Source organism: Fopius arisanus, unplaced genomic scaffold, assembly GCF_000806365.1.
Source record: "Fopius arisanus strain USDA-PBARC FA_bdor unplaced genomic scaffold, ASM80636v1 scaffold00020, whole genome shotgun sequence".
Lineage (NCBI taxonomy): Eukaryota > Metazoa > Arthropoda > Insecta > Hymenoptera > Braconidae > Fopius > Fopius arisanus.
Window position 1 is genome coordinate 56,365 of NW_011887759.1, and position 14,534 is coordinate 70,898.

General features: G+C 39.6%; 3 protein-coding genes across 3 annotated transcripts; 1 reads left to right on the top strand and 2 right to left on the bottom strand.

Annotated features, from left to right (window-relative positions):
• Positions 1–1,544: 1,544 nt before the first annotated feature.
• LOC105264226 (extensin-1) lies at positions 1,545–3,742 on the bottom strand. Its single transcript, XM_011300961.1, has 3 exons — positions 3,457–3,742; positions 3,169–3,233; positions 1,545–3,037 (listed from the first exon to the last, which is right to left on the bottom strand). Exons 1-3 carry the CDS (start codon positions 3,472–3,474, stop codon positions 1,708–1,710), a joined length of 1,413 nt encoding a protein of 470 aa, XP_011299263.1. The 5' UTR covers positions 3,475–3,742; the 3' UTR covers positions 1,545–1,707.
• Positions 3,743–6,810: 3,068 nt separating this feature from the next.
• On the top strand, positions 6,811–11,133 carry LOC105264227 (retinoid-inducible serine carboxypeptidase-like). The gene is made up of 6 exons (XM_011300962.1): positions 6,811–6,874; positions 7,676–8,157; positions 9,420–9,530; positions 9,595–9,955; positions 10,112–10,341; positions 10,398–11,133. Exons 1-6 carry the CDS (start codon positions 6,832–6,834, stop codon positions 10,458–10,460), a joined length of 1,290 nt encoding a protein of 429 aa, XP_011299264.1. The 5' UTR covers positions 6,811–6,831; the 3' UTR covers positions 10,461–11,133.
• Positions 11,134–11,232: 99 nt separating this feature from the next.
• On the bottom strand, positions 11,233–14,014 carry Gmd (GDP-mannose 4,6 dehydratase). Its single transcript, XM_011300963.1, has 7 exons — positions 13,780–14,014; positions 13,467–13,709; positions 13,149–13,344; positions 12,834–13,066; positions 11,941–12,156; positions 11,654–11,722; positions 11,233–11,496 (listed from the first exon to the last, which is right to left on the bottom strand). Exons 1-7 carry the CDS (start codon positions 13,828–13,830, stop codon positions 11,434–11,436), a joined length of 1,071 nt encoding a protein of 356 aa, XP_011299265.1. The 5' UTR covers positions 13,831–14,014; the 3' UTR covers positions 11,233–11,433.
• Between the last annotated feature and the right edge of the window lie 520 nt (positions 14,015–14,534).

Consider the following 14,534-nt stretch of genomic DNA (forward strand, 5'->3'; position numbering starts at 1 on the left):
ACTCTCAAGTAAAAGTGAAAATATCAGGCATCAATCCACTGGTGCGTTAAATTAATGACAACATATTATGCCAAAGTGAATATCACTAGAGCACTAGTGCGAATCGCTCTTGTTTTCAATGCCCCCAAGTTCACGTACTTTCCAATGTCAATTTCAATTGTATGAAATAAAGTAGAAAATTCTATAAAATTAATTGCGAAATCTTATTCGCATAATTCCACGCGATGTTGCCTCCCACGTCACAATATTTATGGTTTTGAATAAATTAAAATTTATGACTCGGGCAGAGATACCACGTGACCTACGACGGTCCATGAATTATTTAGAAATTCCTTTCATCTGCAAAAAATACTCATTTCACTCGTTCATCTCGATTATTCCTGCGATGACCGCCCACATTCCAATGGATTATGGTGTAACTCCTTAAAATTGTTGTTGTTAAAATCAATTAAATTTTTTTAACCTGGCAAATATTTTTTATTTGAAAAATTACCGAGCCGTGGATTTTCAAAAATATTCTAATCAAAAAAATATAAACAAAAACTCTCGACGGAATACTTTAGAGAATAATTTATCGAGCCGCTGTCATCTCCGAGCGGCACATTGGAATATTCAATTGTGTAAGAACATCCGTAATGATCAAAGGAATAATAAGCACTCGAGACAGTTTATTCAGAGCTAATCTTCACAATGATGTATGCCAAAAGATTTTCATAGAACGCTCTATTACGTGAGATTCTTACTCGCTAGGCTGAGCACGTTTAGCCACTCCATTGCGCCTAATACATAACTCAATAATACTCTCGCTCTCGATCCACTTTCGTATTAAATTCAAACCCCATCTCAGGAAGTGTATGTAAGAATTAGTATGAAAAAAGGAAGACAGGATTCGGTGAGAGTATAAAATCAAGATATAAAAAAAAAAATTGCAGAAATAAAAAGATAACTGGAGGAGGAAGATCGAGTAGGCTCGTAGCCTTGACGAAACTTTCACTCTTTCCCTGACTCTCGAGGAAGTCCCCAGGCAATGGATCTTTTCCACACACTGTCTGGCGTCTGAGGCCCTTTTCCCGGAAGCTATATCATATGGAATCATCGGGGGGCCCTGGCCCCTGAGCCTCACTGGCACACCGTGCCCACACGTATGCAGATATGCTGCTGGTTTAATTAAATTCTCATCGGATAATTCGTGTGTAGAATCACCAGAAAATAAAGTAAATGAAACATGAAGCCTCTCAGGGAGATGATGACCATGTGCCTCTTTTAACGAAGATACTTCCGAGTGGGAAAGTCATTTTGCGTGGAGAAAGTATCGCTCCAAAGGCCGTGGGTTAGTTCTGCGACCTCTGGGACCCCTTCTATCTTTGTTACACGTTCGTGTACACCATTATTCTACCCCCTCAGTGCCCCCGCAATGCCCCCTCAGTGCCCCCTCAATGCCCCCTTAATGCCCCTTTCTTCCTCCCCCTCTAACATGTGCCCCACGTACCCTATTGCTTGGGATATCCTGCCGAGAATCAATTGAACATTTCAAGCAACATTGGTTTTATTTTTAAAAAAGGTTTTACAATATATTTATTTTCATATGAAAAATATAATATAATTAATAATTGCAGAGGAAGATATTTACAAGAGTCATGGATAGCTGGAGAATCGAAATTCTCTTAAATATTATATTCACATTGTTGAATTATTAGCGAGTACATCTTATCGCTGATATCCCTGATGCTCCTCGTCGTGATGTGGCTGACTGGGGACCCAAACTTTCTCCCACACCGGCTTCCACACTTTCTTCCAGGATGCCACCTGCACGTTTGCCCAGACAGGCACGGTCACACTCTTCCACTCGTCCTTCCAAATTTTCACCTTTTGCGTGATCCAAATTTGCTTTTTCACTGGTACCCATACCTTGACGTCCTCCTCCTTCCAGGCTAATTTTTTATCAGTTATCCATGCCTGCTTCTTCTGAGTTTTCCACACCTTTACCCAGTCGCTCTTCCACTCCATTTTCTTCTTGGTCTCCCAGATTTGCTTCTGCTCGGTTCTCCAGATTTTTTTCCAGCTTGCCTTCCAGATGAGTTTCTTCTGGGGTGTAGCTGGGGGTCCGTAGTGATAGCCTTCGTCACCTCCGTGCCCATCGGCGCCACCTCCACCTGGGGGCCCATAGTGATAGCCCTCGTCACCGCCATGTCCTCCAGAGCCTCCGATTGCTGGGGGCCCGTAGGAGTCTGATGGTGGAGAACCGTGGCTGTCATCGTCGACCCATACTGGAATCCAAATTTTCTTCCAATCAGGTACTTGGACTGATTTCCAAGCTGGAACCTGAACTTCACGCCAGACAGGCTTCCACACCTGCTTCCAGGCGGGGGTCTGCACTTCCTTCCAAATTGGCACTTGCACCTTCTGCCAAACTGGCTTTTGAACTTTCTTCCACTGCTCCTCCTTGACTTCTTTCCACGCTGGAGCTTTCACCTCCTTCCACGCCGGAACTTGCACTTTTTTCCAGGATTGTTTCCACTGGAGCTTCTTGTCATTCTTCCACACTTGCTTCCACTCTTCCTTCCACGTGAGCTTTTTTTGCCAGGAGCCGGAGGGCGGTGCGGGAGGCCCGTATGAAGGAGCTGGAGGGCCATATGAGGGTGCTGGAGGGCCGTATGAAGGAGCTGGTGGTCCATATGAGGGAGCTGGAGGGCCATATGAAGGAGCCGGTGGTCCATACGAAGGAGCCGGAGCTGGAGGGCCGTATGAAGGAGCCGGTGCTCCATATGAAGGAGCCGGAGCTGGTGGGCCGTATGAAGGAGCAGGGGCCGCAACTGGGGGACCGTATGAAGGAGCCGGAGCTGAGGCTGGCGGACCATACGAAGGAGCAGGGACCGGAGCTGGGGGGCCGTACGAGGGAGCAGGAATTGCGGCTGGAACCCCATACGAAGTAGCTGGAGGCCCATAACTCTGAGCCGGAGGACTATACGATTGCGTTGGAGTACCACTTAATCCACCAAAAGCCGGCAGGGGCGGTGGTACGATGCCCAACGGTGCCCTAAACAAAAGCAAAAATCATCATCAATCATACACTATTAAAATTCCTCAATCCATCTCACTCATCTCAATTGATCCTCGTCATCCACTCAAGAGCAATTAGCATACTTCCTCCGTACAAATTGTACTCACTCTCTCTTCCGAATAGGCTCTGCGAGCACTCCACACACAAGGACCAGGAGGCACAGCAGCACCACCTGAAAACACCACTCATTATTCCACCGAGGCAAGAATTTTCATTAGCATTTTATAAACTAAAACACTGAGCTTTGCATTTGAGTGGAGAATTAAAGAGTAATGAAGGCATCAATAAAAACACAAAAGTCACTTTCACGACTTGAAGCACGCTCATGCTATCCACGGGATTCAGATTAATCATGAAAAATATTGATAAATCACATCACCAGGTGCAACACTAACCATATAATTCCACCGCATCTTGCTGATCCTCCGAGTCTGAATAATCGATGACTATTTGTACTCAGGTGATGGTGAATAATTAAACTAATTATAATGGTACGCTGACAAGTAGGTGCGTCCACTCGTGAATTGTGTGAATCCTCTTCTGGTAAAATTGGCCGGTAGTACGAACGCTTATATAGGTGGGAAACGAAAACGTCGAGTAGGTTTGGGCATGTATTAAACGCTGATGACTAGGAAAAGGCCCACACCTGTATCCCACTGTAATTCCAGGGGGACACCCGCGGGCTAGATTATGAATACACACCTCTCATTTTTAAGCATTCGAAGGAGCTGTGGTAGGGGGATAACCACTCAAAAGGAGAATACACTTTGTGCCGTTTTGTTGCATGTACATGAACAAACGAAACGGAAAGCGTGAAGTCCCCACCGGGAAGGACAACAATGCTAAATAATGGAGTACAGTGCAACGTGACGTTAACGCTATTAAACAAATGATCTTTTCATCGACTCGATGGATAATTCCGTAGCTTCCTCATTTTATATCTCAAATTTCCGTCTAGACTGGGGTGAAAAGAAAAAAAAAATTGACGAAGTAGTTCCGTCAGCTTCATCCAGCGAGCATCTCCAATTGTTGACTCTAATGTAAAAGTCCTTGTCATACAGGTGAAAGTCGTCAGTGCACTCTGAGGAGCAATTAAGACTATTTTTTATTAAAAAAGGGAAACGTTATGGGTAATTTTCTGCGGGCACAGGACACTGCAACTGGAGATTACAGGTATTATGACGATTTCCGTACTGGAAGTAATATTGTTCATTTTTTAGGTGCGGGTTACGGTGAACAACTGGGTCATTACGTAATTCATCGATGATGGAGCATCGGCGGATCAGATTACCAGAGGATGAATCTTCACTAGGATATCTCAAGGGCGTCTGCTCACCGAAGGTTCAACTTCAAAGAATTTGCTAAAATAAAAAGATGCTCATAATGATTGAGCAATAGGTGAAAGTAGTGGGCTATTCTAAATTCTCATCTGCCAAAAGTAGAATTCCTTGGATCGAGAGAATTCGGTGTTTCAGGATATGAAATATTTTCAATTAATTAGGAGATAGCGGTGTTGTTGCCTGGGATCGTCGGTTTTCACTCCTAGCTGGAGATTAAATGGAGATTTTTTAATAGAATATGGATTTGCATAGACGATTGATCGATACTTATTTCGTATAATTCCAATTTGATGGGTGTCTCGGTTAATTCGGCGTAACAGCGAATTTCTTGTACTATCCTCTCATTTCGAGTTCAATCACTTATTTAACTTGGGAATTAATGAGGCCGGCCTTGATTGTGACATTGGAAATATGGAGGCGGTTGGAGAGACCACGGTCAATGGTCTAGGGGTTGGAGGCTGTGGTGACTATTATTCGTTTTGCTAAATGTTTACAAGGGATAATTCGGCTTTCTTTATCATCTTCAATTGTTGCGGTGGGAAGTTCCACGAAGCTGTTCACCTGAAACCACTCAAACTCACGGCTTTCACTCGCTTGAGGTAATTACCCGCAATGTCGTCTTATATTTTTTGGGGCTTCATGTTTCTCCTTCTCAATCGATATTTTATCTCATGCATATTGGCATCGTAAACGATAACGATACCCTCGCAGACTGGAAAAATTACAATAACATTTTATTTCCCTTTTCACTGTCGGGATTGTTCAAAAATTCATAAATCTTTCGAAAAAATAAAGAAAAATTATTGCGCGCTCGTGAAACTTAAGGAGTCATGAAATAATAAAAATATGACAATTTGTCAGAGCAATAAAAAAATCGATAATTTTGGGTCAATTGAAATTGATACAAAATCGCTCTCGCGAAATGGAAATTCAACACTGGATAAATAAAAGCGAAATTTGGATAGTTTTTTGGGATACTATAACTCTCACCTCTGAATAAATCCTTTAAATCGAATACCCGTATTATTTTTGATCTATTATGGGGGTCGCAAGAATGCAATATCGCAATCGCCATGTTGCGCGTAATATTTTGATTTCCTCGAAAGTTATTTTATTCGAATTTCACGGGTAAAATTGACTCTCGCGAATTCATACGTTTTTTTATTGCAGGAAATGGTTATTGGTGGTTCATTACTTTCTTCCATCCTGTGGAATCATTAAATTTGCATGCCAGGGATATTATCATTGGAATCATTAATATGGGCACGTCATGTTACGAAATGTCTCGCAGTTTGGTTGTTGAAGATCTCGGAAAACATTGAAATGGATGATTAGTTTCAATCTACAGGAGAGTGATAAATTACTATATTTATAACACTATGTCTACTTTTAGATGCATGGTATACAATGTACTACAGGTGATAATGATTCCATTGAAAAATTTTCTCGGGTTGAATCGTAAAAAAGTACAGTGTAATGGCATTCCAGGGAAAGATAATACTCATGTTGTTTTCCCCCAATTTCATGTTCCTTCTTCATTGAGATAAAGCCGGAGAAATGAATTATGCTGTGAAGTATATATGTATATACCTTTCTCGGACACTTTCTTCGCCGTTGTTGGGTACAAGGCTTGTCGCTAAGAAACCGGGGCTCAATGGCCTTTTGGAATTCCACTAACGCAAACTTGACCTTCGTCCAGAGACAGGGATGTGAAATTTATCCTATTGCTCATTTTATTGCGGAATTGTCGATTTCACAAATACGAAAATTCCCGCTTCATCGCTCTATCCTGCACTCTGTCCTGTCTCCGATTTCTTGCCTTTTCATTTTTTCTTGAAACATTTGTTCCGTCCCCCCATCGATTTCACATCTCACAAGTGCCGGCCTTCTTGTTATACAACAGCATCTTTTTTTTGTTCCTTACTCCACTCATCAATTTTTTATTATTTCGATCTCACGCGGCAAGAGATCACGCTGAGAGTGAAATTCAATTATTTTATCTTTTTATTTTATCAGTTGGTTAATTTAAAAGAATGAATGGATGTTTAAGACCCTTTTACCAAAATTAATGTTTGCTTTAATTTTCCGACAAATTGTTAGTCGGATTGAACCGAAAAATATACCATTTTTTTATTTCATATTCATTTAATGAGGATTGATTGATTTTTCATGAACGTTTTTTTCTGAAGTTTTATGAATTTTCGGGAATTCGGAATTATGATATTCCGTTGGTGTTTAGGTACTACAAAGGGAAATAGTTATCGAAACCTATTTGAGTGCTGAAGTTAATCTAATCACGTCTAGATTTTACCGCGCGCTGATTAATTGGGAAATAATAATCTCTGATTCTAATCGGAGAGATTACGACTGTTTTTGTTACTTGGGGATAAATGCAAGTGAAACATCACTTTTAGTGGATACCCAACAACCATGACTCCCATTTGGGCCGTAGTAACGTACCTCCTTCTCAATGGTAAACAATTTCTAGAATAAAGAGAACTTTTACTCGGATTTTCCCATTTTATGTGTATTTTTTTCACTCTTTTTTTTGCACCAAATTATCAGCCATTTTCGTATTGTTTATAAATTCCGGAGAATTCTCGCATAAACCGTAAAGCAATTTGTTGTAGAAAATTATCACAAGTCATTGAGATAGACTCGGATTTGAAGGAACTTAACGATTTTTTTGCAAAAAGCATTTATCAAAATATCATCGCCTTTCAATTTCGAGATATCGGCTAGAAACTGGCGTAAAAAAAAATCCCCTCATAAAAAAATCGGAGTATTAGTCAAATTCTCCGTTTCACACTATCTCAAAATCAGAAGCTAAAGGATTATTGGAATAAAAAATTTACAGATTAACTTCCTCATTGTTCGTGAGCCAATCGTCCACATATTTTCCGCAGATTGAGAATTCAGAACAGCTGTCTCAATTATCACAATCATCAATCATTTTCGCAATCATTGTACTATGGGCTTGAAACTTGAATACTCAGACAAAGTAAACGACTTCTCACGTATGGAAATTGATTGAAAAATAGTTCTTGAGTTTCAAGCATCGTTATTTCCCTTCCGAAGGGTCATTATTATTATTATTAACTAAATTACGTCAATATATAAACGTATAATCGAAAAATAATGAATGAGGCTAATCTTACCAGTCGTTTTGACACAGAATGATTAATCGGTTGTGGACCATTCAAAATAATTCAAAGAGTAATTCGAAGTGAAAGTGAAAATAGATTAGATTACTCAATTGGTATTTTTGGAATAGGAATTGCAGAAGGGAGAAAGGGCTTTGGTCCAGGCGAGCAGGACTGGGGATTCGTCAAGGTGCGACCTGGTGCGCACATGTTCTGGTGGTTGTACTACGTAACACCGCCATCGGGAGAAAAAGTGAATGTTTACGAAAGGCCCCTGGTAATTTGGTTGCAGGGGGGCCCAGGTGCATCATCGACTGGGTATGGGAATTTTGAGGAGCTCGGACCCATCGATATCGAGGGAAATAAACGTAATTACACTTGGGTCAATGATTACAATGTTATGTTCATTGACAATCCTGTAGGATCTGGATTCAGTTATGCTGAGACTAGCTCGGCATTTGTAACTACCAACAGACAAATCGCCGATGATCTTCTCAAGTGCATGCAGGCGTTCCTCGATAAATTCCCAGGCTTTCGCAAAGTTCCTACTTATGTTGTTGCTGAGTCTTATGGTGGCAAGATGGCTGCTGAGTTGGGATTTCTCTGGTATAATGTATGATTTTCATTCATTTCTTTCTTCCCAATCGAAAATTTGTAATCGATCATTTTTTTGATTTTATCATTTTTTTGGAAATTATTTAGAGTCTTATGAACGAGAAATACCACGCGGAAAATAGATTTCTCGATATCTCCTCAATGGCTCATCGGTTTTGATTTTTTTTCTTTCAAAATAGCTGCTTTATTTATTACTGTCGAAAAAATCGAAATATTTCTGATCATGCATTTTGATAAATATTTCTAAATTCAAGGGAAAGACAATTAAAAATGATAAAGACATCTGTAGAAAAATGTGATAGAAGAAATCAATTCCTCGGTCCTGTCAATCGTCAGGAAATAATCAAACGTTGATATCTGAATCTAGGGGAGATAGTAGAGATAAGAATTGTTTTGACTGCGAATTCTTCTCTTTTACTGATATCATCGAAGATCCAGGCTTTACAATAATATCCATTAATTTTGAGAGGGAATTCCATTGGAATTCGAGAAATGACCCAGAGTTGAGCCGCCACGCACGGAAAACGATCGAAAAACCTGACCAATTTCATTAGAGGTTTATTGGATTTCTAGTCAACTTTCTAAAGTTTTTGGCTGATTGTATCGACGCATTAATTTGGAAATATTCCGGAGAAAGAGCTGATATTTTATGGGCAGATTCCTCGGCTGAAATTTTCTGGTTCTTCTTTATTTCATTTCCATTTTATTTTCATCGAGAATATCCCGAGAAAAAATGTAGAAAATTATAAGAAAAGAAATTCTATAGATAACGCAAGGGATTATGGTATTTAATTGTTCAAGTGAAGCACTCGAAAACGAATAGAAAGTTCAATAGAAATTCCAGACAATTGTCTAGCGAATTCGCCAGTTTTTTCCATGAAATTTTTTCACACGTGCCATCCGGTAATTGAACCCTTGGCAACACGTGGAAGGAAAAACAAACAATAATTTAGGGAATTGCCAAGGTAAGATAAAATTCGTGTGAATGAATGACTTCTTAGAGAGAACGCTGGAAAAATTAATTATAAGAATTTCCCACGGACTATTCGAGAATAATGTCTCCACAATTGCAATTTCTTCGCAAATGTCGTTCAGTAAAAAAAAAATCTTTGAATACTGAAAAAAATAGATATTCTTTTATTTTTGCTATCATTAGTTCTATAATTCACGAGTGAAAAGATAGAAAAATAGTTGTATCTCGTATCACCAGTCCCACAACAGTCATTCACAACAAATAATAAAAAATTTTCATTTCCCCAGGCGCAAAAGAACGGATCGATCAGCAGTAACTTGAAAGGTGTTGCTCTCGGTGACTCCTGGATTTCACCGATGGACTCGGTCTTCTCGTGGGCACCATTTCTACTCTCAACCGTAATTCTACGTTGACACTTCATTCGTACTAAATTGGAATACCGAATAATCAATACTTTCTTAGGGAATGATTGACAGAGGTGGTGTCAGAGCCATTGAGAAAGCAGCTACGGAGACCCAGAAAGCAGTGGACGAGGGACGTTGGAGGGACGCTACTAATCTCTGGAGTGAAACAGAAGGTGTAATCATGCTTGTCACCGGGGGAATTGATTTTTACAATATTCTTGAGAAGCGACTCGCCCTAGCTCCCAATTCCAGATTTTTCCCTGGCATCCATCCAAGGGTGGATCGGGATGAAATTCTCAATCGATTGATGAATAATGAGGTCCGAGAGGCTTTAGGACTCAATAATTCTTGGGGACAGCAGAGCTCTCAAGTCTTCCAGACTCTCGCTGGAGATTTCATGAAGCCTGTTATTAACATTGGTATTCACATCACTGTCAATGTCCAGACTAATCTTACCTGCTTCTGCCACCCTCGTCACTTTTTCATAAATAGCAATACAGTATATTCCTTTTTGTATTTATATTACATTCCTTGAATATCTCAATAACGACTTGTTTGTCTTAATTGTCAATTAGTTCAACAATTGAGAAATGAGACGAATCTAGAGGTGTTCGTCTTCAGCGGGCAATTGGATTTGATTGTTGCAACCCTGGGAACCGTTGAATGGGTGGAACGAATGCTCGAAAATACCGAGGGATGGAGAACAGCCCTGAGAAAACCACTGGTCATTGGCAAGGTCATAGAGGGCTACCTTAAGGAATACAAGAATTTCAAAATGTACTGGATCAACAGAGCTGGGCACATGGTAATTATCATTATTCCGAGATTATGAAATTGATGGGTAATGTTGGTCGTCCGCAGGTACCGCGGGATAATCCATCTGCAACTGCCGCCATGCTCAAACACTTGACTACTCCAAAATGATGAACTTATTATTATATATTTAAATTAAGAATATAATTCATAATTTTCCGGCTGACCTAATTGTGGATCAGATGTTTGAATATTTATTGGACTCACGTCTTCTATTCCTTCACAAAAAAATATACACTTATCAGTTCATAAAATAAAATAATGTTGGCATACGCCTGATTATTCTATATTTAATAAATTATCTAAATTGCTAAACAAATTGTCTTCATTTCTCATTAGAGAAATATTCAATAGCTCGTTGTTCAGTTGCTCCATAGAGATACAAATATGCCTTCTGCTCTTTTTCAATTCATTCCGTCGAAAGTGAAAATAACGCTTTGACAATTACTACAGTCATAACTTCACTGGTGTCAAAATTTAACGATGGCGTCTCGGTGCAAACCACAGACTTGTTAAGTGTTTAGTACATAGCAAAAGAAAAATGCTTTATCCTGTTTGCACAATAAGCCGCCTCTGGTAAACAGTAATAAACTGTCGGCTTGACTTCTGGTCATGAATTCGAATATGTGCATCATGGATTTATGTATTTCGTTACGTCTGGGAAGGCAGTTTTAAGTGTTTTTCTTAACATTCGAGGCCCCGAGGTGTCAGATCAAGGCCGTTGAATAACAAAAGAATGAGGAACACGTAAGTGGGGTCAAAGTTACATAGCACACGCTCGAAAGGACCCAGCGCGTAGAGTTACGTATGTTCTACTTTCTCGTAATCCCTTAGGGAATGAGTCAACAGTTATACTCAATAAAAAGTCCGGTATATCAATCAATATCTCTGTTCATTATTTTTATTTTCGTTTCGCATTCTTCACAGGACAACTTGTGCTTTAAAATCCCACTCTTTGTGTAAACTAAAATATCTTAGTTATGACAATATATAAAGTTACAAAATGCAACGTTTTATGACTTAAATGTAAATCAATGGTGTCGGAATGGCTTTTTGAAAATTTTGAAAAAATACAGACAGCTCATTAGGCCGTTGAGTCTTTCTTCATCAGTTCTATGTCGGATACTAACATGTCTTTCACTAATTCCTGAAAAGCAATAAATATTTAAGATCAAGTTTTCTATTTCTTTGTGACATTTAATTTTCTGATGCACATTCAACGAATTAATTGGACAGTATTCACTGCATAATCTTCAAACCTAAAATAATTGTAGATCAAACAAATTGTGTTTTGTAATATTCACCTCAAAACTGACGGAAGGCTCCCACCCAAATTTTGTTTTTGCTTTTGTTGCGTCACCCAGCAGCATGAACTGAAATGAATAAAAAGACAAAATAGATGACAATCATCACCGATAATGAAGTGATGAAAAAGGAAGTCAATCTCCATTCTGATTCTCTTTAATCAAAACAAACAAATTAATGAATGGATTTCGAGATTTTCAAGAGTCGATGGATATAAAGCGACATTCACTCATCCTGTTTCGAAAATAGGAGTATCATAAACGATCAGAAAAGCCACGAAACTTACAACTTCCGTTGGACGGAAATATTTCGGGTTTACTCGAACTAACAATCTCCCGGTGTCTCTATCACTCCCAATCTCGTTGACACCCTCACCCGTCCATATAATATTAAAGCCCACGTAACGAAAAGCAATTTCCACAAATTCCCGGACACTGTGGCTCTCTCCAGTGGCAATAACATAATCCTCTGGCGTCTCCTGCTGAAGCATCATCCACATGGCCTGGAAAAATAATTACTGATGATTTACCATCAATACAGTAGACTCCCGTTATACTCGCGTGCATGGGGCTCAAGGGGAAGCAAATTCGGAGAATCCGACTGTATGCAACTACCCCCACCACGCGCTCGCTGTCACCGTAAATTCTTTACTGAATTCATTACTCCGTATAACGGGATTCTACTGTATTGACTAACAGTCCACTCGTCAGCTGTTCTCTAATTTATTTTCCATTCTGCCTAGGGCCTATTCTCACTATTGGGAAATTTGAGATATAGTGAATTGGGAAAAATCCACCTGTCAAGAATCAATGAAAATCGGACAATCGAGCGCTAGAATGATGGATAATGATCTGAGAGCCATTTTAGATAAAGATTCTGAGGTCCACTTATATAATCTCGTTCTATTGTTTTGGAAATTACTTTGACGTAACAGATGTCAAAGTTAGCAGTGGGTTACATAACATGAGAGTTCCCAAGAATTAGGGCTGTCGAGTAATACGAAAATTGAAAATTAGATTTTAATTGGGTAGAGTGTATTATATCTATTTACAGATTTACCCACATTGAACTCATTCCGTAGTATTAATTGGAATCACTCTTTCAAAATCTGCATTATTTAAGTACTTATTAAACATAATGCGTAAAATTGATGGCGAACAATATTTTCATTGTACTGACCTTAACGTAGTCCCGGGCATGGCCCCAATCTCTCATAGCGTCCAAATTCCCTAATTCAAGAACATCCAGTGCTCCAACATGAATTTTTGCCACACCTCTCGTGATCTTTCTCGTAACAAAATTTTCACCACGCCTCGGGCTCTCGTGATTAAACAAAATGCCATTACAGGCGTACAATCCATACGCTTCACGATAATTTATGACGATCCAGTAGCTATAAAGTTTAGCACAAGCTGTAAAGTTCATTAATTGACGTCATTAAACTTTCACCGATATTGTGATAATCGAACATGATTTGTTTAACAGTTTAACTACCGTATGGTGAACGAGGATAGAATGGTGTTTGTTCATTCTGGGGAATCGTCGTATCCTTTCCTCCATATAATTCCGAAGTCGATGCTTGATAAAATTTGACTTTTTTCTCCAAACCACAGGTTCTTATAGCATCCAGGAGGCGCACCGTTCCAATAGCGTCTACTTCGCCTGTATACTCACTCAGCTCGAAACTCACCTGAGTAATAAAATAATTGATTAATTGTCATGACGAGTGATGAATCTTTAGAATAGTTCACAGGTCATGAGGATTAAACATCCCCATCGACAATGCGAATTATTAGAACTGTTTATCATTACCATTACGTGACTTTGAGCTGCAAGATTATAAATTTCCGTAGGCTGCACTGCTGATATGACTTTAACTAATCCACTGGAGTCTGTCATGTCACCCCAATGTAATTTCATTCGTCCATGACGATGACTTTTGGGGTCTGCATATAAATGTTGAATTCTTCCCGTATTGAACGAACTCGCTCGTCGAATGATACCATGAACTTCGTAGCCTTTTTCCAAGAGGAATTCCGCGAGGTACGAACCATCCTGGAATTATCAAGATATAAAAATTCATGTAATTGACAGAATAAACAAATGGAAAATGTGGCGTACTCACTTGACCAGTGATACCGGTGATTAGGGCCACACGACGTTCCTCTGTGGCCATTGCACTGATACTTTAACCTAAAAATTCTATCTAATGTTCCTCCAACCTCGAAGCACCTTTAAACACACATTTCGGTGGAAGACAAACACCTGGGAGAGGTGTTTTATCAGCTGCAAAACATTATCAAACGTCACCAGGGTGTGACAATAAAGGTGCGCTCACACCGTGAATACATGGATTCCGAGGATTGAGAATCTTGGCCACTGATTGGTCCATTCGGAATATCCGTACATTCGGCGCCGAAATATTTAAATCTCAAACAAAAACAACCTCGTTTGACTACCTCGTTTGTATTTTTTCTTTTTTTTAGTTCAAACAATCCATATTATCATTAGTGGTATATCTTCAACATATTGAATAATTTTTTCCATTGAAATTCCACAAGATGTGGTTTCCCCCTTCCGTACGGGCTACAGTCAGCTAAATTTTAGTTAACCAAATAAAAAACAAAAAGCATTCAAACCCTAGAAAATAAAATTCACCCCGTCAACTTGATGGACACCCCAACATTGCGTGTAGCGCCCTCCATCTCTTGGGCTGCAATACTACGATACCGTTGGGATCACTCAAACCCCCAGAACTGAACCTCTACTTCAGTCAATCCTCTTTGGCCCACCCTAACACTTGAACATTGTTCAATGGCATTTTGCCACATTGCAGAGAATACGAACGTGCGCCAGTAGAAATTTTCATCCAAGCCACGT